The sequence below is a fragment of the Bacillus rossius genome, chromosome 3 (assembly GCF_032445375.1).
Source record: "Bacillus rossius redtenbacheri isolate Brsri chromosome 3, Brsri_v3, whole genome shotgun sequence".
Classification (NCBI taxonomy): domain Eukaryota; kingdom Metazoa; phylum Arthropoda; class Insecta; order Phasmatodea; family Bacillidae; genus Bacillus; species Bacillus rossius.
In genome coordinates, this window is record NC_086332.1 from 53,702,854 (window position 1) to 53,729,736 (window position 26,883).

Here is a 26,883-nt window from a genome sequence, read left to right on the forward strand (position 1 = left end):
TGCTGCCAAAAGACTGAACAAAACACAAACTAGCCTGCGGGATTTAAAAATACTAGTAACTTTTTAAAGGTTGGATGCCCCAGCACTAATTCAAATTTTTCCTGTTTACTCCCAGGTTTTTGAAGTAATTTCTGCAAAAAATTAAAATAAACACAAAAATGAAACAGATCCAATTACAATTAAAGCCATTTAGTTTTAGCTTAACAAGCTCTAAACATCGAACCCCAATGTAATCATTACGATAGGTTGCTTGAATTATACAAGCAGCAAGTTAGTGTTATTTAAACAATATTTCAATAAAAACAAATGGTAAATCATGGGTTGAGAGACTCCAGGGGTGACTTTCACCAGCTGGTGTACTGTCACTTGCTCTCTTGCATAAAAATAAAATTTTTCAGAGCAATTTCTTTAAATCCTAAGTCCCTAATGTAACTGAATTTTTATTTTTATTTTTATTTTTATAAAAAATAAAATAAAAAACCCTACTATCTCATTGAAAACAATACAGCAAGGGTGTGGGTTGTGTAACCATATGTTAAGGACAGCAAATGATTATTTACGGCAGCCAAGGAATTGCAGTTAGTCCATACCCCTGTTATGTACTTTCTCAGATTTGAGGACCTGTGAGAGAGTTTGGAGATGGCAGAGGTTGGCATGTGTAGGAATGATAACAAGATGCTCCAGTATATTTCAGGGGGAGATATTCCAGCCCCATTTGCCATTTTTAAAGCTGCCATGTGTGTTCAGTGACACATGATAGCTTTTATTCAGTAAAAGAAAAAAAAAAATGCCAACCAAAATATGGCATAGCAAACACAAAATAAGAAAAATCAGGTGTTCTGTTCATTTGAAAATGCTACAACTGACATTCTGGATTACACATTAATATAATAAAAAACTAACAACAATCTAGGAATTTTACTAATGACACACAGTTCTCACCTTACCATGGTAACTCTGTGGCATATAGGCTACCTTTCTGTGTGCTCAAATAAGCTTGCTAACAAATTTGGCAAATTTCAACATCCATCAATCTATTACGTTACACCGCTCTTTACTGTCAAATAACATACAGAAATTTAAACATGCAGCAAAGTTAATTCTAGTTTTATGTTTTTTAAAACAGCAACTTTAAACGATTAGGGAACTTAGCCTGATGACTCACAAAAAATCACTAAACCTAAGCTAATGAATAACTTTATCAAAATGACAAAGCCCTTGTAGGATCACAAACAAACTCATAATCTGTACAAGCCGCTAAGAAAGCTAATAAAGAATAATACAAGAATAAAGTTCAAATAAAACATCTAATTAACCCTTGGAAAAAAAAAAAAGAATTGTTTGATACCATCGTATGTATTTGTGATAGCTGCACAAAACACCAACTCTCTCTTAAAAAAATTTAAGTGAAACTTTTTTCTTTTATCTTTAATTTCAATTGACACAATGTTTTGGAACAAAAAAAATACTTTTCAAATTGCATAATTAATTTCAAAATAATCAATGTTATCAACAAATATGAAACTTATTCATGACTTAATATACACCAATGCATAGAGTAGGTGCATCATGTAATCAATACGTGCTTATATAATTTTTGAAAACATATGACAGCTGCTGTGCAAGGCAAATTATACAAATAATAATCACTTTTAAAATGGACCATATTACTACCTGATAAGTTAAATACAATTATAATGAGAAATAAAATAAAAAATTAAAAAACCAATAAAACAAAAAATTCCAAATTGTTTCATAAGCCAAATTATTACTAGGTATTATAGTAATTATTTTCAGACTTAAGTTACATAGGCACATTAAAAATGTTACTTTCAGAATATATTTTCTGCTTCATAATATTGGTTAGTAAGGTTGCTTTTTTGGTTCCCTTATCATCTGCAGTTAATCAAAAAGTACAAGAATTTTCACAGCAAAGTTTGGAATAAATAAAACCTGATATTGTAAAAAGGACCAAAACTTAACTATATCACTCAATCCACTTTTATGATTTTGCAAGAAAGTTATGTAGTGTGACAGTAAATAAACAAACACAATCATCTTGTATACCACTTTAGAATGATCACTATGATCAGGCATAAAATAAATAATACCTAGAAACTGGAATGCTAAAAGAATTCTGATCAAACCCAAAAAATTAATTATATATATAAAAAAATACTGTACACAGTTATACACTTAACATATTACAGCAATAACACGAGTTTCATAAGCTAGAAATGATGAAAATTTGCTGATGAGTCAATATTTAAATAGCAAGCACATAATACGTACTGCACTGCTGCCTGTAGACATGTAACTGGCTTTTTAAGTCAAAATCAAGCCTCCTCTGGTGCCAGACAACATATATTCTGCTAGTACAATGTCTTATTTTCCAGTAGGAGATGTTTCAAAGTGGTCTTCACTCCTGGCATATGTTTTTCCAATGCGGTTAGGCATAATCTATGAATGTGTCTGCATCGACAAATGAGTATTTTAAAGTAATGTCTGGTCATTGAAAGAAAATCATTACAGTCTCATTTTCTCTTGAAACCAAACACAAGACTTATCGCACATAATGTTAACCATGGCAGGCCCATGTGCCTAGCAGCATTGAGCTTTCAGCTGATTCTGAAGTTTAGCATTATTAATATTCCTTTTTTATAGGAAAAACTTTTAAACAGTAACTCAACTAGTTGTTAAAATATTAATACTTTAGAAATAATGTCTATTTTCTTGATAAACAGTCTTGTTACTTATCTTATAAATCGCTTTCAAAAGGTCCATTTTTTAAAAACTAATTTTGACGCAAGGAGAAACACTATGTTCTTATGGCATATCATTAGGACTAAACATGCCTGACTGTTAAATTACAAAATTAATAACATTTAGGTTAGCAATAAAAGCCTTCAAATTTTTCTTAGTAAATAATATAAGATGTTCTTTGAAGGCCTCCATGTTTCAAGCTGATTCTTGGTTTGATTTTTTTTTGTTTGTGTGAAACTTGGCTTCTTAATGGCTATTAGTAATAAGTAATTGTACTAGGAACATGCAAAATAGAAATAAAAAAAAAATCCTGAACACATTGTCTTATATTCTCACTATAGTTGTAGATACTGCTTACCGTAATTAAATTAGGTTATTGATGTGTAAACATCTTAACTCTCGGAATAGAGCATTTGGTAGGAGTAATTTCATGAAAATTTGTTGAATGGAAAAGTGTCACAAAGATTGTGGACTCACGTGCAGCAACATAAATCTGTATACAATTTCGTAAACATTAGGGGTCATACAAAAACGTATAGGTGTGCCAAATGAATCTTAATGATAATGAAACTACCCTGGAATATATTTGGTAAACTAAAATAGTCATAATAAAAATAAATCACAAGCTTTAAAATACCTAACAAAACTGGCATTGAAATGATTGCAATACACATACTTCTTCTAAATTCCCAATAGGCTTAGTAGCACAGCGGTAGAGTGTGTGCTTGGTAACCTCAAGATGCAAGGTTTGAATCTTGCCAGTGGAATTTTTTCAAACTTTTTAAATAACATTATTATTAATGTTGAATCAGTTCAATAAGGTTAAGGTTTGTTTGTAGGAAGTATTTACAGACTGATTTAAGTCGTTTAGGCAAAAACAAATACAATATACTTAGTGTTATAATATGTGTTTTAAAATGTTTCTGGTTAATATTATAGTAATACCATAGAAGTATAACTTCTATCATGTGCGGAATCTTTATAGTATTAGCTGTTCAGTAAATTTTAACAAGCTGGGCAGTATTTTAATAAAATTCCTTGTTGAAAATCAGGTCCAAAGACAGGGTTTCATCAGAGCCGTTAATAATAGTTTAAAATTTCCGGTTGTTTCAAGTTGCTAATTGCTATCTGCAATTGATAGTGGCTAAAAGTGTTTACGATTCAGGCAGCGGCGGGTGCAGAAAGTGTGTGTAATTCACATCTAGAAATGTTGGTATTTGAAAAGTGACTGTTTTATTTATCAAATTATTTATAATGTTCAGCATTATTTTACAGAATTATACCTTAAATTTAGTGTCCGAGTTTCGTGTTATAAGTTTATTTGCAACATAAGCAACATGAGCACATGAATATGCTCGTTACCGAGGTTAGATGTTTACACATCACTGGTGAGTTCTGAAAGACTCGCTCACATTTTTCTTTTAAATGTTTGTATTTAGACTCAAAATGTGGAAAAATTAGTCATATTATGACTTAAGCAAACTGTTATTTTCGTAACTGGGTTAAGAATGTAGTCCTTAAGAAAGTGGGAAAGTTGCTGTATCATATAGGAAGTTTTATCAATACAAAATTTTTTTTTTTAGATAAATTTTACACAGAAGAATTTCATTAAATAATTATGATTCTGTCTTCAAAAGTTTTGCACAGTTAATTAAAAAAAAAGCAAAGAAAATTAAAAAGAATATTTTTGACACAACAAAATATATGTAATACATATTATGTACTATTAATAAATATTCTAATTTTTTTTTATAAAATATTGAAAAGGCACTAAAACTAGTCACCATGGTGCATGACTACTACTTTTGATATTTAGCTTAAAAATTAAATGTGTGTTACACTTTAGATGACACCAAATTATTTGCATTAATAAAAAAATGGGGCTTCCCAAATGTTCAAATGTTCAACTTTTTTTAGGTTTGGTGCACAAATGGCAAAAATAACAAATTCAAGCATGCTGAAAAACTTCAGCGGCTGATGTGACAAAACCAAATCGGTCCGCTGCTATTGCAGCAACACTCAGTTTTCTGTCTGCAAATTTGTTCTCATGGACGTTGCTAGAAACAGTGGCCGTCAATGTGTGAACGAGTGGATTGACCTCGACCAAGCTTTCATGCTCGCTCTGCTCAGCAATGATGCTGTACAGCGCAGCTGAGCCCGACGCACATAGAGGAGGCTCCTCCCACACAGTTTCGACCTTCACCTTGCTCACGAGCTCGTCATTTCCAGGGAACGAAATGTCACTCTGTCTCAGCGCCTTCTCGACAATATCGCCAAGGAGATGATCCTCAGGTTGCGTTGGAGACGCTTCAGTTTTGACACAGACTAATGGGTCAGACTCCAGGCCGCCTGGGTTACCATCAAAACGTTCTTGTTTCTTGATCTTGAGAGCCTTTTTCGGTACCTGTAGAGCCACTTGTGATCTCACAGTTCCAACTTGGGCAAACTCATCGTCAGACATTGCAACCACACTGCCTGTTGTGGTTAACAGCTTCCCATGACGAGTTTTCATGTGCCTTTTGAAAGTATTCCGTGTCTTGAATCTGCCAACAAAGTAATCATGTAACCAGCAAATCCTTCTTAATATGAAGAAAACTAAGTCATAATTAAATACACATTTTTTAACTTATGCAAGTCTATACAATGCAAACTTCAAATCTGTTATATCTGTCTTTGAAATAAATATACAAAACTCAAATGAAAATACTTAACTTACTACTTTGCATATTTAATTCTATTTCAAATACTACAGCAAAATTATTCATAGTGTTATGACTCGCTCTGAGCACTCTGGCAAGCGGCTTCGAGGCTCGCCCTGAGTCAAACACGAGGTGTCAGCAGTTTCAACACCGCCAGCGAAACAGCGACGCGAGTCGCCGAAGGCCGACCGCCGCTGCGAGAGAAAAGAGGACAACACGGAACATCAACACGGACGCGGACGGAAGAATAAAAACGACAGCCACCGTCGAGAAGGAGCTTCTTCTGGTCACCGGCGACTGGACGGCTGAAGTCGTAACGCCGGAACCACGGAGCGCCGTGTCCTCGGCCGCCGCAGTCCGTCGTCGAATTCCTGCCGCGAGCGCGACCCAGCACAGCGTGGGTAAGGAACCTGCCGAGGTGTGGTAGCGAGGCTCCCCGATAATTGTCTAATTTGGTGACCGCTAACTCTATAATAGTACGTGACATTAAATCAAGTCTCTATATTGAACTGTCTTTCATTGTTAGTCTTGAGCCCCCTATCACCCTGTCTTAGAATAGTAAATAATTGAGATCATCTTAAGGTTGAATCATAACAATGGTGGAGGCGCCTTAAGTTTCCCACCTCTTGCTGCGAGCTACGAGTTTATCACCCCACCACCCACCCTTTTCTGTCATATTTTGTTTTTCGGGTGTAGCCAGACCTATCACACCTATTAAATAGACATAGTGCTTATATAAAATTTGCATGCAAACTAACCTCTTTTATGCTGCTTTGCTTATACTAACTCTAGTATTAAGAGTGTAATTTGTTAGTAATGTTAATATATGGCGAATGACGAGGGACCACGACCTATTAAAAGTGCAGCCAAGCGATTGTTTGAAACACTGTCAGCAAGCCCCGGCTCCAAGGCTAGCGCCTCGCAAGTACGGCTGAGTCAGGATACAAACACAAATGCCACACAGGATTTTAACTCGTTAGTCGCACGAGCACAGCAGCTTGTTACCACTAATCCAGAGGTGGTACAACAGTTGGATCACACAGGGAGACGTATTACTCGAGCATTCCTCAGTAAACTTGTTTCACAAGGAGTAGAACCAACACAAAACACTGACATAGAGTATGACGACGTTCTTAACCAGATAGATTCAGGAAAGTCAACTGGGGAAGACAACGGTAGGATCACTGTAGACATAAAGGACAAACACATGGAAACACACACATACGATAATAACATGGCACAGCAACCAATTAAAGTTTTCCTAGAATCACAAATACCTATAGGTACATTCGAAGGCAAAGCGTTCGAAGATATAGAAGAGTTCCTACACAATTACAATACAATTGGAGAAATCAACGGATGGACAGACCAGGACCGACTACAGCGGTTAGGACTATATCTACGAGGTACAGCCAAGAGGGCGTATGAAAACTTACAGACAGTACAGGACTCAAACAGGACGTGGCAACAGACGGTCGAAAGATTAAAAGACTTGTTTACGCCGCCAGACAAAATTAATAGACGCAGACAAGAATTGCTCTCTCGAAGACAACAGACAGACGAAAGCAGTCTCTTGCATGTAGAAAATATAGTGTACCTAGCAAAACGCTATAAGGCAGATATGAAGGATGAAGAGATTTTGGACATTTTGTGGAAGTCACTTTTACCATCTGTCGTGGACAAGTTGATTTTGCAAAACATTCATACGTTAGATGACATGAAATCATGCTTGAGAAAAATAGAAATAGGAAATAGTAGGTACAAAGCCAACATTGAAAACACAACACTTAATACAGAATCATTAGAAAAGGAAATAAGTTATTTAAAAGAAGAAATACGTAGTCTAACAGTCAACAACGCTAGCACGAAACACAACATACAGCAACAAGACACCCACGAAAAAACAAGAAAACCACAGTACGGGCCAAGGGAAGTAAGATACAGGGACAGAACATTTATAAACAATAGATCGGGATATAGAAGCAAACCTCCACAGTATGCTCTTAGTAATAGTTGCGCACAGTGTCAGCATGCTCAAAACTTTATGCGACAGACACATTACAGGCAGTCGCCGAGCCAAAATAACAGTCATAGAAGAGAGCAGCGTGCGAATTATGACAAAGCTGAGAATATACGAAGAACTGAAAAGAGACATGAAGGTTTGAATGGGAGAACGTTCAATGAACGAAGACAGTACGAAGACAGACAATGTAGGAATAACAATGAAGATGATAGGAGCAAGAGCAGAGACATAAACAGGGATAACTGGCAATACAGAAATAAGAACAGGTCGTATGAGCAACATTCAAAAAACGAATATTGCAGGGAGTGAAAACAGTGATTCCCGCGCTCCCAAAGCAGAAAAAAATAAACGGAAATCAATCAAGAATAAAAAGTAGTTACGCCGAAGTTAGCAAGCGAAATGCTATGCCTGATAATAAATGCATTTCGCTGTATAGAAACCAATATAGAGCAATTATAAAAAAGATGCCTAAAAGAAAAGAACACGAAGAGCCAAGGTGTGAAATAAAAATTTCAAGAACGTCAATAGCACAAGAGAAACAACACTGTGAACGTGCAACAAGGAGAAAGTCAAAGGATAAGGAAGGTCAAGAAATTAATGGTCAAGCGCAAATAGGATCTTATAACCGAGACACAGAACAAGAAGTCGGAATAAATGTAACAGAGAACGACAGATTTAAGAAAGTAGCACAGGTAAGAGGACCAAACAAATTCCAGGATACATGCGCAATGTGTTTTTACACAGGACATCATTTAGATAAATGCCCATTATTTACCAATCAAGATTTTGAGTGGCACACAAATGTGTCAGAAAGGTTCAAGGAATTTCAACGTAAGTTTGGTTTGCAAAATAAACAACCCAACTTGCCGTGGAGAGAGAACAATACACACAGGAAGTATCGCAGCAAACTTGATGACGCGGCGACAGCAGGCGCGCGTGCACCGCTACAAATGCAGAGTAAGCAGGGTGGTGGCGTCGCTGACAAACAAGGTCGTGACGAGGAAGGAAGAGAATCAGCTGACCACATGCGGGAAAAAAATAACAAGACACGAAGAACGCCCAAGGTCGCTGTCAAGATAGGAGAGGCCACTAGAATTGCGTTAATAGACACAGGAAGTACGCGCAGTTGCATTGCGTCTACTATCGTCACCAACCAACCACTAGAACCATTGAAGGAAAAAATCACACTTGTGGGAGCCACAGAATCACTCCCGACTCCGACACACCAGGTGAAATTAAAATTTAGTATACAAGGATATTCATACACACATACATTCCTGGTAATCGAACATTTAAGTTTAGATATAATACTTGGGTGTGACTTTCTACAAAATTACAACGTGGTCCCATTTATGAAAGAAGGTATAATTGTCATGGAAACAGCAAAATCCCAGAAAATGATTCAAATAGAAATGATAAATGAAAACTTCCAAACATATGCAGGTTCGATTCAAGAATGTACTCGTAAAGTAGAGGAAAAGCGAAGTCACCATATGAAGGAATAAATAAAAAGTTATCTCAGCAGGAACAAGCAAAGTTACGACGACTTATTAAAGAAAACGAAGATCGCTTTGCATTTAAAATACAAGATATCACAGAAACTAAAAATTATCACATAAAAATCGAACTGACAACAGACAAACCGATCCACACAAGACCATACAGAATCGCGCCAAAAGTTAGAGAAGCTTTGATGGCACAGGTGCAGCAAATGGAGGCAGCCGGAATTATCGAGAGGTCGGACAGTGCGTACGCAGCACCATCACTGGTGATACAGAAGAAGAACGGAGGAATACGCTTCTTAACAGACTTTCGTCTCTTAAATAACTACGTCAAGAGAATGTCATATCCTTCACCACGAACGGACGATATATTGCAGACGTTACAGAACTCGCGATACATAACATCACTGGACCTATTTTCAGGATTTTACGCTATACCCGTAAGGAAGGAAGACAGACATAAGTTAGCTTTCACTATTGACAAAATAGGGTTATACCACTACAATAGAATGCCAATGGGACTTTCAAACTCACCAGGTTATTTTCAAGAGTTCATTGATATTTTATTAGGACCACTGAGGTGGCACTCTGTGATAGCATACGCGGACGACATTTTTGTTATGGGAGACTCATTCGAGGAACATCTACAAAATTTACAGGATGTATTTAACAGGTTACGGCAGTTTCACGTAAAAGTCAACCCTGCAAAGTGCAAATTTGCACAGGATGAAATAAAAATATTGGGACATTGTATAACACCGAATGGAATAAAACCAGATACAGACAAGGTGGAAGCCATAAACCGTATGACACAACCAAAAAACATTAAGCAGTTACTGTCATTTCTGGGCATGACTTCATACTTAAGGAGATACATAAAAAACTACGCAACAGTGGCAGAACCATTAATAGAGCTTACAAAAAAACAAACGAACCTCCATTGGGGGGTAAAACAGCAAACTGCTTTCCAACAGTTAAAACAGGCAGTCTCGGAAGTACCACTACTAGAAAAATTTGTTGAAAACCGAGAAACAATTTTAGCATGTGACGCATCACAAACGGCAATAGGTGCAACCTTAATGCAAAAGGATGAACGCGGAAACCGTCACATTATAGCTTACGCATCAAGGAAACTGACATCCAATGAAACTCGTTGGTCAACAACAGAACGAGAATTAGGCGCCATAAAATATTTCTGCCATCTGTTTAAGCAATATTTATATGGCAGACATTTTATTATTGAGACAGACCATGCTAGCTTGAGATACTTAAGAAGCATGGCGGAACACAATACGCGAATACAAAAATTTGCCACATCAGTTGCTGAGTTCGACTTCGAAGCAAAAATAGTGAAAGGTGCGAACAATAAAATTCCAGACGCTCTATCACGTGTGCCGACGACAGATGAGCAATACATAAATAAGCGCGTAGGAAACAAGGAATATATAGTAAGAGCATGTCACGCTCGAGGTAATTCAATTTTTCACTCTCTTGCTGACGCAATATTTCCGGAAGAGAATAAGGAAAGTGAGATACAAACAACCATTGCTAAACACATCCACAAAAACTGGGGTGATTACAAAACATTTTACGAAAACCTGGGTAGCCCTATATTGAACAAAGAAAAAATTATACTAATAAACATGAGTAAGGACGAGGTATTAAGTGAGCCTATATTACACGCAGCCGTGGAAATTTATCAGATAAATATTAAGATAATTGATATAGAAACAGGTCAAGAAAAAAACATTCGAAACTAAAATGCCTACTCACACAATAGTGCTGCTCAAACATAACAAACATAATAAACAAGTATTCGAAACAGTAGTGTTGAACTCCAGGTACGATATAGGTATTGAACGAGATGAAGATTTACTATTTTCAGTGAACGACATTGTAAACACATCACCCTTCCAAGGAGAATATAGTGAAGACCCTCATATTCAAAAATTAAAAGTAGCCCTTACAGACCCGGAACATGCGGAGGGAAAATACATCAAATTAGCTCGGCGTTATGGAATGAAAAATAATGGGGAAATATATTATAAATTAAATACACCGGGAGGAGAAATTCAACTGACATTAGTCCCTAAAAATTTTCAACGGGAAATTATACAAGCCCACCATGATGCACTTTTAGGAGGCAGCCATTTCGGCATATTTAAGACAATTGCAAAAATACGCCAGGCATATTATTGGGATACAATGAGTAAGGACGTACAAAATTATGTCAAATGATGTGAAATTTGTCAAAGAGCTAAACAAGGGCGTGAAAAACCATCGGGTCAATTGCAACCAATTGAACCGCTACCAATATTTAAACAGTGGGCACTGGATGCCAAAGGTCCACTTACTTGTACCAGGAATGGGAACAAGTATATTCTTGTTATGACAGAATATGCGTCAAGATTTGTAGTTGCTAAGGCAGTACCAAGAATCGACGCCGAGACTTGTGCAGAATTTATCAAGGACGTTATTCTACGTTTTGGATGTCCAGACAGGCTGCTGACGGACAGAGGAACGTCATTTAATAACGAGTTAGTAACAAAACTTTTACAAAAACTGCAGATCAAGAAGCTCCAGACAACAAGTTTCAATCCCTGTTGTAATGGATTGGTGGAATCTATTAACCGTGTAATTGGAGAACAGCTGACAATATGGGCAGCTGAAGACCCCCGCAGATGGGATGAATATCTCCAATACATAATTTTTAATTATAACACGACAGTAAATTCCAGCAGTAAATACACACCCTTTTTCCTTGTACACGGGGTTGAGGCCATGCAACCATCACACGCTGTGCTTGGGAAATTTCCACGTCGGCCGGTAGATTGGGAAAAACACTTGCGTAGTGATAGAGAGCAGGCAAAAATAAATATCATGCACAGTCAAAAAACACAGGAAACCAATTTTAATAAGAAATTTAAAGTCAATACATACAAGGAAGGTGATTCCGTTTGGCTTCGACGTAAAGCTCGGCATAAGTCGCTATCATTTAAATACATAGGTCCTTTCCAGGTTGTCAAGGTGTTGGGGCCAGCGACAGTAGTGTTGAGAATGAAGAAAGGTAATAAAATGATCAACGACACAGTGTCAACACGTCATTTAAAGCGAGCATACATAAACCGACAATTCGTACTGTTATCAGAGTGATAATGCTCGGCCTAGTAATAAGAATAACGATAACAATGAGACAGTAAGGCAAGACAAATATATAGGATACTGATATAGCATAGTAGAGTATGTATGAACCTTATGGCATGTGTTTTATTACAGGGGGAGGAGCCAATCATGGAGTTCTTTCAGGGAATTTGGCATCTATTCATACTCAGCATGTTTGCAGTCAGTGTCGTCAGTAACAATATGCCTAGCTTTTGTACTTAAGCGTGTGTGTATTCGGAAAAATATATATATATAAGAGTAGGTAAGTATAATAATACAACAAGACGGCCGCAAACCCGTTCCAACCAGCAGCCAAGGTACAAGTATATATGAAGAAAAAAGCACCTATATAGGTGCAGGTAAAATAGTAAAATAGTTAATAAATCCTTATCCTATAAAATTCCCTCGCCATGGTACCAATTTTCACTCCCGGGAGTTCACGTTATGTAGCGCTACAGTGGACAAGAGTTAAGGGTCGACCCGTTTCTGTAAAATAAAATAATGGTATAAATATTGTAGATAAGTGTCCATGTCAATAACTTACTGAGATTTCGGATATGAGGAGTAGTTTAATAAAATAAATTATGATATTAGTAATAGTTAATACAATAAATTATAACTTACAGCTTATAATATAGGAGGATGACATATGCTATAGATAGTAGGGTAATGTTATTAATTAGATATACGAAAGAAAAGGATATGTATGTATATATATATAAAATAAGAACATAATTATATGGAAATTGTTTTTATGTCTCCATACAAAACTTAATTTTATATTCCATTTGTGTCAAAGATATGTTCCTTTTAGATGATATAATTATTATCATTCCTTTATCAATGTGTCTGTATATTTTGTTGTCCAAAGCGGTTTGTATTGTAATTTGTATATTTTGTTATAAGTTTGTCTTAATTTTGTTTTTGTATTTATAATTTATTTCACCTTATTTTATATATTTTGTATGTAGTAGTTGTCTTGTATGTCGTGCACAACGTTTAGACTCACTTTGAGTGTTGCTGTGAATGTAACATTGGATAAATAAATAAATCAATGATAGAGTAAAATTACGAAAAAAGAAAAAAAAAGAAAAAAAAATCTGGTTACCACACATATAGTCAGAGTATGTTCATATGAATTGTATTGATATATTTATAATACAACTCACATGTATCAAGTTGTTAACACGTTGATTATATTAATTTGTGTCTTGTTATGTTATATCGGTTGTATAAAAAAAAAAAAAAAAAATTCAATGTAATCACAAATCGGTACCCTCAGAATACTAAATAGAAATGTTATAACAACTATAGAAAGTCTCGCTGTCACACCACGTCAGGAAAGCGAATCGATCCGCGTAACCGACCGCGAGAGAAGAAAGGACACGCGGCGCTCCGAGCATGAAGGCACCTACAGGAAGATCGGGTCCGCGGCCGATGCATCAAGACACCTACGTTCCCGCTCCAAGATGCAGTTCCAGTGTCCTCTTGAACTAGGCTGAGGACAGCCTCTTAATCCAACCAGGGGGAGAGTGTTATGACTCGCTCTGAGCACTCTGGCAAGCGGCTTCGAGGCTCGCCCTGAGTCAAACACGAGGTGTCAGCAGTTTCAACACCGCCAGCGAAACAGCGACGCGAGTCGCCGAAGGCCGACCGCCGCTGCGAGAGAAAAGAGGACAACACGGAACATCAACACGGACGGAAGAATAAAAACGACAGCCACCGTCGAGAAGGAGCTTCTTCTGGTCACCGGCGACTGGACGGCTGAAGTCGTGACGCCGGAACCACGGAGCGCCGTGTCCTCGGCCGCCGCAGTCCGTCGTCGAATTCCTGCCGCGAGCGCGACCCAGCACAGCGTGGGTAAGGAACCTGCCGAGGTGTGGTAGCGAGGCTCCCCGATAATTGTCTAATTTGGTGACCGCTAACTCTATAATAGTACGTGACATTAAATCAAGTCTCTATATTGAACTGTCTTTCATTGTTAGTCTTGAGCCCCCTATCACCCTGTCTTAGAATAGTAAATAATTGAGATCATCTTAAGGTTGAATCATAACAATATGTATAACTATAACTGGCATAAACAAAATTTTTGACAGTTAAGTAAAACAAAACCAATGGACAGAAAATTGATAAAGTATTTTTGACACAACACAATAAACCTAATACGTATCATGTACTTGAAATGAATATTATAATATTAATTTTTGTATAAAATATTGAAAAGGCACTAAAACTAGCCAACATGGTGCATTACTATTACTTTTTAAATGTAGCTAAAAAATGAAATGTGTGTTCTCTAATCTATATTTCCCTCTATACATCTCCATCTTCCTATCTCTATCTTTCTATCTGTTTGTATCTCTCTCTAAGGTTTGGCCATAGAACACTATACATGCTAATTTTATAGTCCTAACAAGTTCAATGCAATGAAATGCATGCAAAGCAAGTTACAGCCAGGTTCTAACAGTGCATGATCATGGAAAGAAAAAACAAGGAGGAAGTTTTATATTGAAGTTAGCAAAGAATTTTTTTTATCTGGATTAATGCATCCAGTAATTATTTTTATTTTTAGCATGTAGTTATGCTAATATATTGAATCAATTTTGTAATATGCCAAAAAACAAAAAAGAACAAATTTTTCTTCTGACATGTTGACACTAACTCTTGCAGTCAGCCAATAGAAATTAGAGGCAAACTATCATTAGTTTGGCTCATAATCATCAGTATTACCAACAAACACACATACAATGGAATATTTACTTCAGCTAAGGAAGTTAAGAATCAAAAATGCTCTGCATACAATCACTAAAAGATTGAAAAAGGTGACTTTATATACAGGACCCCACATATGATATTCACCATACCATAATTAACATGAATCATGAGTCTGAAAAATGTCACCCAGAGAACAATGAGCTAGAACTGCTCCAACTGACTGTACAATCTGATGGAAATGATTTAACAAAGAAACAGCCGATAGAAAAATTCAATACTGTTAACTCTCATTTATCTGCTGGCAGATTACTGACTGTGTAACGCAAACGTAGTACCTTAGCAATAAAATATGATAATTTTAATCCTGAAATCCTAGCAAAAATTGAAGAGAACAATGAAAAATAGTTATGAATTTTGAAATTTTAATGAGTCACATTTAAACTATATTTACTACTGAAATTTATTAAAAATATTAGTGATGGGTGGAATTCCAATTTTCTTTAATCCGAATTTCGAATTTGAATTCCTAAGAATACTTTGAATACCGTATAACCCGCGAATACGAATCTAGGTCTCAAGAGTCCAAAATAAGATAATGTACAAGAAATGAAAAATACTAACTATGGTGTTGAAACATTTAACATTTTAAATGTTTTAGTCATGAACTAACTTTCCAGAATCAATATATATAGTAATTTTATTTATACAATTACATGTTAAAAGTACCAATTTCTTGGGCAATGGTAACAGGATAGGTAGGAAGAAAACTATAGACTTTCTAAACAGAAGAGGTTATCAGTGTTGAATTTTTGAAATTTACTTCACTTCCTCTAATATTTTTCTTTGAATCTGTTTCCTAGAATATTGAATCCTTCGAATACTAAGAATTTGATGTTATTTGAGGATTTGAGGATTCAACTGGCCAATCTCTATAAAATATGTATGTATGTATGTATGTTTGTTGACTCACATCTTTCATGTTTATACCAAAATATAGGGGGAAAAAAAACCACTCCTGCAGTTGAAGTTGTTCTAAATCACTCCAGTAACACTAGTCTCATATTTTCCAGCTTAGCAAAGTTGCACCTACAAAGTATATTGTTGTGCAAAATTTTTTTGTTTAACAATTTCCACACCCCCCCCCCCCCACCCCCAAAGTTTCACTAGCATCTCATTAAGACTTTCTCTAACTTCCACATGCTTGGCAACCCCACGGCAGATAGAGCTGGATGGATGCACACCTGCCATTTTACACTTAACTAGCTGCAGTACCCAGCATTGCCCGGGCTGAACACAGGGTGAAGGGGAACTGTTTAGAGATCAGATGTAGTTAGTAATTGTCTTCCTAATTTGAATGTTAAGTGTGCAAAATAATTTAAATCACTTTCAGATCCCGACAGACGTTCTTTACCTGGTCTGTATGTAATCTAGACTTATAAAGCAATATAGAAAAAAAAAAGAAAAATAAGGGATTACTAACATTGAAAAGATTCCATTATCTAGCTAATGCTCATCATGCATTGCAATGCCTCATTCAGTTTTGTTTTGTAATATGTTTGAAGTAGTTACACATATACATATAATCTATCCATGTCTCTAAATATATATTTATCTCTATCTACATCTATAGTCCTATATATCTATGTATCTCTATCTGTATTTATCTCTTTATATCTACATATATACCTCACACTATCTCTATGTATTCTATACTAGCTGCCCGACCCGGCTTCGCACGGCTATGCTAATGGAAAAAAATTAAGCCACATCTCCCATTTACAGTAATGGCAAATTAAAAAAAAAATCAGTGCAAATTTATTACAATGCTGTATAATGTACCGGAGAGAAAATTAATAGCACCGATGGTTTCCCGACTCGTGCACGCAATGTACAACTGATGTACCCGTACTTCGCTACGGCAGTCTACAGGCAGATCACTCTTGCGCCGCTCATTATACATGCCCCTCCTTGTGGGTACGCCACTGCCGCGCGATGCCCGTTGCCATGGAGACGCAGAAGGCATGAACAATGCAAAATCCTAGCGCCTGCGGCATTGTCAAGACACACTTATACGTGTACTGCATGTTGTATCTAACCCCCTCCAACGCATTTGATTCTAAATTGGACTTTTAGTAAGGATCCATAATGTTATTGATAATATAATATAGCCTATAGCCTTCCTCAATAAATGTACTATCCAACACTGAAAGAATTTTTCAAATCGGACCAGTGGTTCCTGAGATTAGCGCGTTCAAACAAACAAACAAACAAACTCTTCAGCTTTATAATATTAGTATAGATTATTCATTACAGCTTCACTCATGTTCAAGATCAATCTAAGGGGAGGTGTCGAAATTGACAGCTTTAACTGTGTTACTGCAACACATCTATTTCATCCAGTGATAAAATCCTCATACCTACCATCCTTAATATAGAGGTAAAATTACAACCTGAAAATCTACATGCACAGATAAGTCAAAGCAGAGTAAGCATGTGAGTAACCAGGGAAAGACAATTCTTCTGCTTTGCCTCATTCACAAAAACAAACCTGTAGTTAAATGGTTCCCTTCAAAATAATTTTTTTTTTTTACTAGAAGAATGTTTTCATGTTAGCACACAAATTGGCAGTTAATATTTCAAGTTTTTGGCAGACTGGTCCTCATGTTTCCTTCTGGGGCAGTATGGTGTCAGATATAAGGTACCCTCAGTTCTCAGTTAAAATCTTCCATTCTCTAGGCACTGACAAATTATCAGTGAAAAAAGAGGGTAAAATATTTCAGTTCAGAATGAGAAATGGGTACATTGTGTACCTTACAACACAGTGTTCGGAAACTGCCAGGCATTAATTTAATGTGTGAGAGAATGCTGAAACAAGAGGTGTTTTTGCGTTAAAGATGCAAAAAGTAGTGTGCAAATTTGAGTTTTGCACACATCTAGGCACCAATTATACCCATTAATTCAAGCATATCAAGGGGCCAATAGCAGACTCCACTTGAAATATTCACATTACAAACAATAAATGAAAATACGAATAGCACTAGTAATTGATAGTACCCTAACGCCTAAATGAACTGCTTTTATATACGTAAAAGGAACCAAGCAACCTATGCATGAGACTGAGAAATAAGGTAGTCAAGTTACAGTTGTATTAACTCTATAGCTACATGGTGGCTGCTTCAGTGAATTGCAGATGGCAGCACAGAGTACAGGAGCTTTGGTTCTCTTTATATAAACAAACTTTGTAGGTTTCTTATGCACTTGGTGTAGGTAGAAAAAAAAAAAAAAAAAGAGCAGGAATACTGAACTAGAAAAATCATGCTCTAACTAGTACAGAGCAATGAGGTAGCAGAACACTGTAAAATGAACATGTCATAAAAACTTATTTTCCAAAAAAACTAAAAACAAAAAAAATCCTGCGCAGTCATGAATTCTTGGTCTGCAAAAAGCCAAAAGTTTAGTTGACAGCAGTGTGGATAAACAGGGTTGCCAGTGATGGCCGGCCAACAGCGAAGGGTCGCTCACCTGACCGTGCAATCGGCACACTCGTACGGGCTCTCGCCGGTGTGGCGCCTGCGATGCTCCTTGAAGTGCGAGGGGTGTCTGAACGTGCGGCCGCAGTCGGTGCAGGTGAAGCGGGTCTTGTTTGAGTGGATCAGCATGTGGTAGTTGAGGCTGTGCTGCCGCGTGAACACGGAGCCACAGATACGACACTCGTACGGCTTGATGCCTGGCAAATCAATCGTCACAATATACCAGCGGTTCCCAAACGATGGGTCGAGACCCACTATTGGGTCGCGACTCGATCCCAAAACTATCATGAAAACATCGAATAAACCATCAGAAAAGATAAGAAAAATCGAAACGAATCTGATTGTGTGCAAACACGTACCTATTGTTAAATAAATAACTTGTTTTGCTACAAAGTGCTTATATTTTGTCAACCATTTTCCAATCAGAACAACAATTGTTTATCAATAATCAATCAGTATCTTAAAAAAAGAATATATATGTATATATGCAATATTTGATGGTAAATTATATATACATAAGGAAGGGATACGATACAAATAAGATTTTTTACTCCACCATGGACCGATAGACCGTGGAGGTATTCCTATGAGGAAAGGTGGGTCGCCAGCTGAAAAAGTTTGGGAACTGCTGGTGCTAAACCTTCCACACAGCAAAACTGAAGGGACAGAAATTTTATGGGTGTGTTAGAGAGGAGTTCTTTAATAAAGATGTGGAATCAAAGAAGGTTATCAAGTCTATGACCAGATATTTCACTATTCCTGGACACACAATGTCAATTCCTGTTTATAATAGTCATAAAAAAATTCCAGGACATTTGCTAAAGCACTTGGTTTTGGGAAGAAAATAATTTTTACATATATATAGTTTATTACACTCATATTAGATGTACTAAATTGTATCATATTATTAACACATAAAATGCTGTGAAAAAATCCTCTCAAGGAAGTGAGATAACATAAGAAATTTATGAAATTAATGACACCATATATATGACTTTAAATATATTTGCAGTATTATAATCCTGCTGAATATTTATATACATTATTTTTCTTAGATCCTATTGTTTCGTTTAATATTTCAATTAGTTGGTTGCCGAGATGCATCATAACTGAATAAATATTAGGAAACAAATAAATAAAGTAAAATAGTATCAATTTTTACTTCTGACTTTTGTTATGAAGGATTTTTCATCCAAGAGAATAAAAATGTTTGTTATAAATATGTAAAATAAAAATGCACTGTGTTGGATATAGTTTTGACTGGGACTTAGCAAACTGTTATAAGATGGTATCTGTTAAAAAATAATTTGTAGACCACTGCAATTTTTAACAGCAGTACAATAATTAGTAATTTTGAATATTTATCACTTACTGAAATTATGATTACTTAAATGTATGTAATATTTAAAAATAGTTGGTAATGTAATACAAAATAGAAATAAATAGATGAGCATGAAATTGGCAAAGGAGCCAAACTGGATAGCAAATTAGCAAAGTCAAATTAAGATTTAAGTAGCTAAAGCTGATAACCCAATAAAAAAACCCTCAAAAAGTATCTAGCATCTACTGAAAAATTTTAAGTTATCTCTCTTGCATGACAAAATGTGCACCAAGAGAGATTTGGTACACAGGGTTCAACCTCCAGCAGGTCACAATACTGATTTCCACCGAAGCAAAACTAATGAGTAGAACACATTTTTTTACTAAGATATTGAACTATTGAGCTCACATTCATTACTTTACCTTTAACCATGCCTCAGTGTTACTCGTGACCTACTTTATGCCGTGGGGCCAGGGAAAGTTGCTTGGAGACATGAGTAATGTGATGGATGTTGCCAATAATCAGTTTTTTTTCTCAAGTCATGCCCTTTTTTTACCACTCCTACCTCCCATTGCAGGGATCTAAGTAAAGTTTAATTAAAAAAAATAATGAAGAGATTGCAAAGTACATCTAATGCCTCATCAAAACAGTTGCACTACATGGTGCATCACAAAATGCTTTTTATTTAAGAGAAAAACTTGTGTCAGAACACACACAAACTGAAGGGTACATAATTTTATTCTTGTCAAAGGTGACACTGAAACTGCTCCAAGAGATTTTATTTTCAAGTTGGAATATACATCTAGTCAGCAAGTGCCCACAAAGGCACTATTAAGAGTTATTGGGGGAAGAATTGCTCACTAAGGAATCATTCTAGATTTTGCATGGACTGATTTCTGGAAATCATGGAAAGTAGCAATCAGAATGATCGGAACAAGATTAAAATCCCAAATTTCTGGAATGTGAATCATTGCTTCAAGAGATTTTGAGAAACTATGTATGACTAGGCCTTATTGGCTGAATTAAATTAGTGGAATAACACCAATACAAAAAATGGGAAAAATATCAAACAACTTGAGACTTACACTAAATGAGTCATGACACGGTTTTTTTTTAAATTAATAAATATTTATTTTTAAAGAATTTTTTTATTTAAATAATTCTATGGAAGCTATATTCACCTAAAAAAAGTTTTATTTAAAATTGAAATTCTTAAAAATACAACATTTGATATAATGAAAAAACACAATAAGTAAACAGAGGGAACGATTGCATCTAATAAGCCAGAAAATAAAACTGCCATAAAAAACTCACAAGGGAATAAAAAAAACTTAAAAAGGAATAAGAGGAAGAGGGAATATTTCTACAGTTAGTGCACATGCCGGAAGTATATGATTCTACTGTGAATGTGCATGCCAATGAAAAATTTAAAATATTTGAGAAACATATAGAAAACCACTTCTACACACAACAACTTACAGTAAGCTCTGCTAACACATTTTCTGTACCATTGCTTTGCTGTAAAATTGTTAGCATTATGAAAATAAATTCTGCAATAACATTACTCCTAGCAAATTTTGAAGAAGAAATTATATTGAAATTATTATCAAAGACAATAAATTAAACAATCAAAATACAACTACTTGCTATATCCTTATTTGCAGAAACTTATGTACATGAATTCATTTACATAATACATCAATTGTTTACAAATTATGAGACTTAATTAGTATTTTGGTGTCTATAAACCTGAAACAATAAATAATAAACCTGAAACAATAAATATAATAATATAAATATTCTCACAGGGGAATGGAATTTCAACAAATTTAAGTCCTCAGAAAGAGTTGGTTACAAGAACAAAATTTGTCATAACAGGACTTACTGTAAGGAATAAAAATCTAAACATGCATATGAAAATTACTAATGTATAACCTGGCAATTCATACCTGATAATGTCTCATGATAGCATTCTGCAGTCAAAAGAGCAAAGAAGTATTACTGTTTTATTTACAAATTCACAATTACAGATGTATACATCTACATTTTGTAAGCTATGCTACTAACAACATAGAATTACACTGAATACACTTTCAAAGAAACTAGGAAATTTTTTCAGAATAAAAAACCACACTATCAATTATGTACAAGAAATTACTACTAATTAAATACACAAAATACATTCACAATCCTATCCTCTAATCTTAAAAGAATTAGTACAGTAGAGCACCCTGTATCCGGAATGATCGGGACTTAGACTATTCCGGATAGTAGAAAATTCCGGAAAGTAGAAATTCACTATAAGGCCCCCGAATTGAAAAAAAAAATTGCTCCCGAAGTTTGTGAACATCCTGTAGCTGTAGATGAGGACGGCAAGGGGGGTGGGGGTAGGGTGATGACAGCTACCTCCGGTGGTGTGACCTTGCCACGGGCACGCTTATCAGACCTTGCCTAGAAGCACGCTACAGCTACGTGACTGTACCATGATGTCCGCGCGAAGCAAGCAGACGTAGGCGAGACGTTTGACATTCAATGAATTGTGTTACAATTACGTAATTTACATACAGTTTGTACAGTGATTTGGTGTATCCACATGTTGCATAAATAAAATATAAAATAATAACACATGGTACAGTTAGGTACGGTACATTACAAATAAAAAAACACTTACCATGACTCACTGTAGGCTACACATGTCCCGCGAATAAAAAATAATGTCCTAGAACTTAGATAAACTGCATTGAAATAATCACTGTATACGGCCCCACTTGTCTGTGTGTAAGAAACATTGTTTAACAGTCACATTAATTAAAATTTAAAAAGCTAAACAACAAATTACCTAAATCGTCACACATTGTGAAAGACAGGAGAAGTTAAAGTTAATCACTGTCACTGTCACTCTGAACATAACTGTTTACGTTTGTACCACTGGTGCCAAGTGTTGGATCGTCAATGTTCTCACTCGTAGTTGAAGCAGGTGTGGAAACAGGAGCTTTTTTGAACATGTCACTAATGCGTTGTTGCCGCACACGTTTGTGCTTCTCTTCAGTCAGCTATTTTTGAAGCATATACAAATGCATAATTTGCTGGTCGTTGATATAACTTCGTTGCTATAGGCCAGCTATTAATCGTTCAATGTGGTGAAGGCACTCATCTTGCGAGATTTTCTCCTGTGGTTCATCTTCATCGCTACTGCTTTCATTGTTTCCGTCGTCTTTGTTACACTTAACAGAGTCTAATATCTCCTTATCTGAAAAGTGATGCACAACGGGAACATTATCATCAACACAAAACCATTCCACAATGTTTTGTTCTTGCAATTGTAAGTCTTCTAGTTCTGGATTTGTTATGTTCTTGGCATACTCCAGCAGTTCGTTCACGTTTTTTTGTTCAAAACCTTTGAAGTCGGCTTCATTTCCCTTGTCATGAACCTCGTCACGATAAACCAAAGTCGGCCACAATTTAAACCATGCCTTGTGAAATGTTGACGCAGGCATACCTTCCCATGCACGAGCTAGTGACCATATGACATCCTTTATGGTGTAGTCCTTTTTAATTTCTGAGATTGTTTTGCCGCCATTCAGATCAGATAAAAAGTGCTTCATGAACTCCGTGCGATAACGACATTTTAGGGAGCGTAATATTCTCTGATCTTGCGGTTGGATTAGTGCAGTGCAGTTAGGGGGCAGATACATGACAGAAACATTATCCCTGTCTAGTGTTTCAGCTGCAGGATGCGCGGAGAAGTTGTCTAGCACAAGGACAATCTTGCAGTGCGGGTCTAAGCCTATCTTGTTACAGTGTTGCCGGCTCTGGCGCACAACACTGTCAAACCATTCTGTGGTTATTGCAGATGTTATCCACGCGGTTTTTGTAGCTCGGTATTCAACGGGTAACACTTTAACACCTTTTAGCACCCTTGGGCGCAAGCTTTTGCCAATTACGAGTAGCTTCAGCTTGTGGGTACCGGCAGCATTTGAACAACCAAGCACGGTCAATCTGTCTTTAGAATCTTTCATCCCGCTGTGAGGATTATCTGCAGTGCACAGCGTGCTTCGAGGCATACAACGCCAGTACAAAGCAGTCTCGTCCGCATTGTAAACTTGGTCTGCTGTCCAACACATATTCTGCGAACTCAACAACAAACTTTTCCGCCGCCGCTGTATCTGCAGAAAGCTTTTCACCGCTTAGTTTGAAAAAAGAAATTCCATGGCGTTTTTTGAATTTATGAAGCCACCCTAACGAATAGTCACAATCGTATGTTATATTCAGTTCGGCATGAAACATTTTTGCCTGTTCTATCAGCATCTGTCCAGAAATGCTAACACCTTCACTTCGCCGCAAACGAAACCATTGAGAAAGAGCATTATCAAGGTCACTACATTTACTACCCTGCATTGTTTTTCTGTTTTCAATTTCTCTCTTCGTATCACTGTCCGAATAAAATTTACACAGTTCATTCTTTTGTTTCTTTATGTCGTAAATCATCGAAATGCCGACATCATACGATTGGCTGAGATTTTTAACAGAAGTCCCAGCATCTAGTTTCTTGAGAATCTCAACCTTTTCTTTAATGGTAAGAACTTTTTACCTTCGTTTACTACTCTTTTCCTCATCACCAGGAAGTTTATGTTTTGAAAACATCACGTGTCTGCAGGAACGTACATACTAGCGATCGCGCACCACAAGCAAGACTGACATTGAACGCACACAATACACCACTCCCCCTCCCCTACAACGCGTTATCACGGCGCGCTCACGTGTAGGCGGGGCCGCTGCCGCCAATTCCTGATATGCGCTCGACGCCCGTGCACTGCAGTCGCGAGACCGGAAGCCTTGGCTTCCATCATAACTCGCTGAGTGTTTATAAAATCAAGTGCACCCTGACTGACTTGACGGGGCGTGAACTGCGCAAACAATCGGTATTTACTTCCGCGGGAATAATATATATTAATATATATTATAATTCATTAAAAAATATATATATTTTTTAAATTTTGTAAATTTTTTTTAACTCTCGGAAATCATCCGGATAGTAGAAATTCCGGTAAGTAGAATTACGGATACAGGATGCTCTACTGTACTTTAAAGCTTGTTTCATCATAAATAAGGAAACAATATTTGCATTGGTTTATATTAACCATGGTTGTTGTTATTCTAGACTGTATGATAGTATAAAAAGAAATTACTTAATTTCAAATATTAAATCTTTACATAAGAACTAATGTTTCACTCTAAGCACACAAATATTCATTATTAAGAGTCTATAATACTCATCACAGAGACAGGCTAGGAAGAATAATTTCCCTCATACATAAAAATTCTATTTTCGAGTGGCCTGCCACAATTTACCACCAGGCAAAATGCTTACCGGCATGACTCCTGTAGTGACTTATGAGGGTTGTGAGTGCCGTAAACACTCTCGGCGGATTACAGATTCTGCACTCCAAGCATTCCGTTGAATTTCCTTTCCGCTTCATTGATTCTATCATGGCAATTGCCATCTCCTGGAAAGTCACAATCAGAATTTTTAGGCATCAGCTGTAATAGCCACAAACCTTCTATTGAAGCACTTTAACAAAACTTTGGCAGTGAAAATTTGTTAAACAGCTAATACATATACAAATAGTTCTAGATTTTGATGTCTTTCTGGGTAGTATACAAGTTAAGATAATTTTGCGTTTGATCCCTAAACAAAACAGGTTAGTGTCTAAATTTTTGACAAGTCCTTTAAAAAATTTATTTTACTTTTTAATACAACCCAATGTTTAAATATGCCAATTTTAGTTTCAAAAACTGTAAAGAAAGAATAAGGGACCTATTGCATGAGAGAAATAGAAGAAGGCAGCTAATGGAAGGAACTCTTGGAAAATCATTATACAATAGTATATGAAGCACTGATTGGTTCAAATGGAAGCTATTACACACAGACAGTGCTGGTCAGTACTTCCACCCAGATTACAGCCATTTCTGAAGGAAGACACTTTAGGTAAGATGATGGCATTTATGGCTCCACCATCGAGCAAACAATACAAGGCGTGACACAAACTTCATCTGAAGCATGATTTTATCTATAATCTAGGGCACTGTTAGGTATTCACCCAATCCTTTGGAATTACTTTGGGATTCAGACTGTATTCTGAGAGAAGATTGCATTTTCTCAGCTGGAAAATATTCATCTAACTGCAAGGACTAAAAGTAGGAGATTATGGTCTCTTGAACCCACACAAGCTGCTAATGTCAATTTAACACCCACGCTTGAAAATAAATTTTTGTTTACCTTTTCAACTTTTGACTGTCCAATAAATTTTGCCTTTCCTTTTGGTTTCTTCCTTTCTAAACTCTCTTCTTGTGGTTCCATGCAACTGACAATAACAGCCTCTTCCTTTTTAAGGGTTTCATGTTCTTCATTCTTCACTGGCAATTCATCTGCAAAATGGGTATCACACACACGTGTTAGCGTGATAATCAGATACTTTAACCACTGGGCCATGCTGCCTTAGTGATTCCGAGTGTATCATTATGAGTATATAAGTTGTGCCTCATTTTTCAATTATTTCTTAAGAACAATTGAGAGTTGGGTTTTAGTCTTACAGGGTAAATTGCTATTGGGGAGTACTTTACTCTCGTAAAGGGACGTCAAAATAGGTGACCCGAAGTTCGCGTCCTCTCCTTGTCAGCTCTATTTTTTCACTTCTGATAAACATTTAAGTATTTAAAACCTTCACAGCCTTTTGGGAAGCCGCTACAAAAGTCATTCCGCAATTGCAAGTTTTGTTACTAATTGTACCTATAAAAATTTGATATTTTGGAAATGGAATAGTTTTTATATACAAGAACTGTGTTCCAAAATTACCATTTTAGACATTTTAACTCCCACGTAGATACATTTTAACCAGCATTAAGGAAAATAACACACTCATTGATATAATGCAAAATGCCAAACTAAACTCAAATGCAGTATTTTATAGTTTTCCAATAAATGACAGAATATAGAATTTTTTAAAAGACTAAGTTCATATGTATTGTAAGCATTTGAGTAATTCTTATACAAAGCATAAAACAATTTTGGCTTCCAAAGGGACAAAGGAAATGTTATTTTCTCAAATTTTGGTTAAAGTATTTTTTTCAGTACACTATAGTATTTTGGGCCCTCTATGAATTAAAA

At 36.2% G+C, this 26,883-nt stretch overlaps 1 protein-coding gene across 2 annotated transcripts in view; it reads right to left on the reverse strand.

Annotated features, from left to right (window-relative positions):
• The window catches only part of LOC134530699 (uncharacterized), a 36,454-nt gene that overhangs the window by 283 nt on the left and 9,288 nt on the right, over positions 1–26,883 (reverse strand). For both annotated transcript variants that reach the window (XM_063365786.1, XM_063365787.1), the window contains exons 6-9: positions 25,996–26,144; positions 25,087–25,222; positions 18,387–18,591; positions 1–5,306 (exon numbers count right to left, since the gene is read on the reverse strand). The exon at positions 1–5,306 is cut by the window's left edge and continues 283 nt beyond it. In XM_063365786.1, coding sequence (XP_063221856.1) covers positions 4,712–5,306; positions 18,387–18,591; positions 25,087–25,222; positions 25,996–26,144 — 1,085 coding nt within the window. In that variant the 3' untranslated portion in view covers positions 1–4,711. The remainder of the gene's footprint in view (positions 5,307–18,386; positions 18,592–25,086; positions 25,223–25,995; positions 26,145–26,883) is intronic.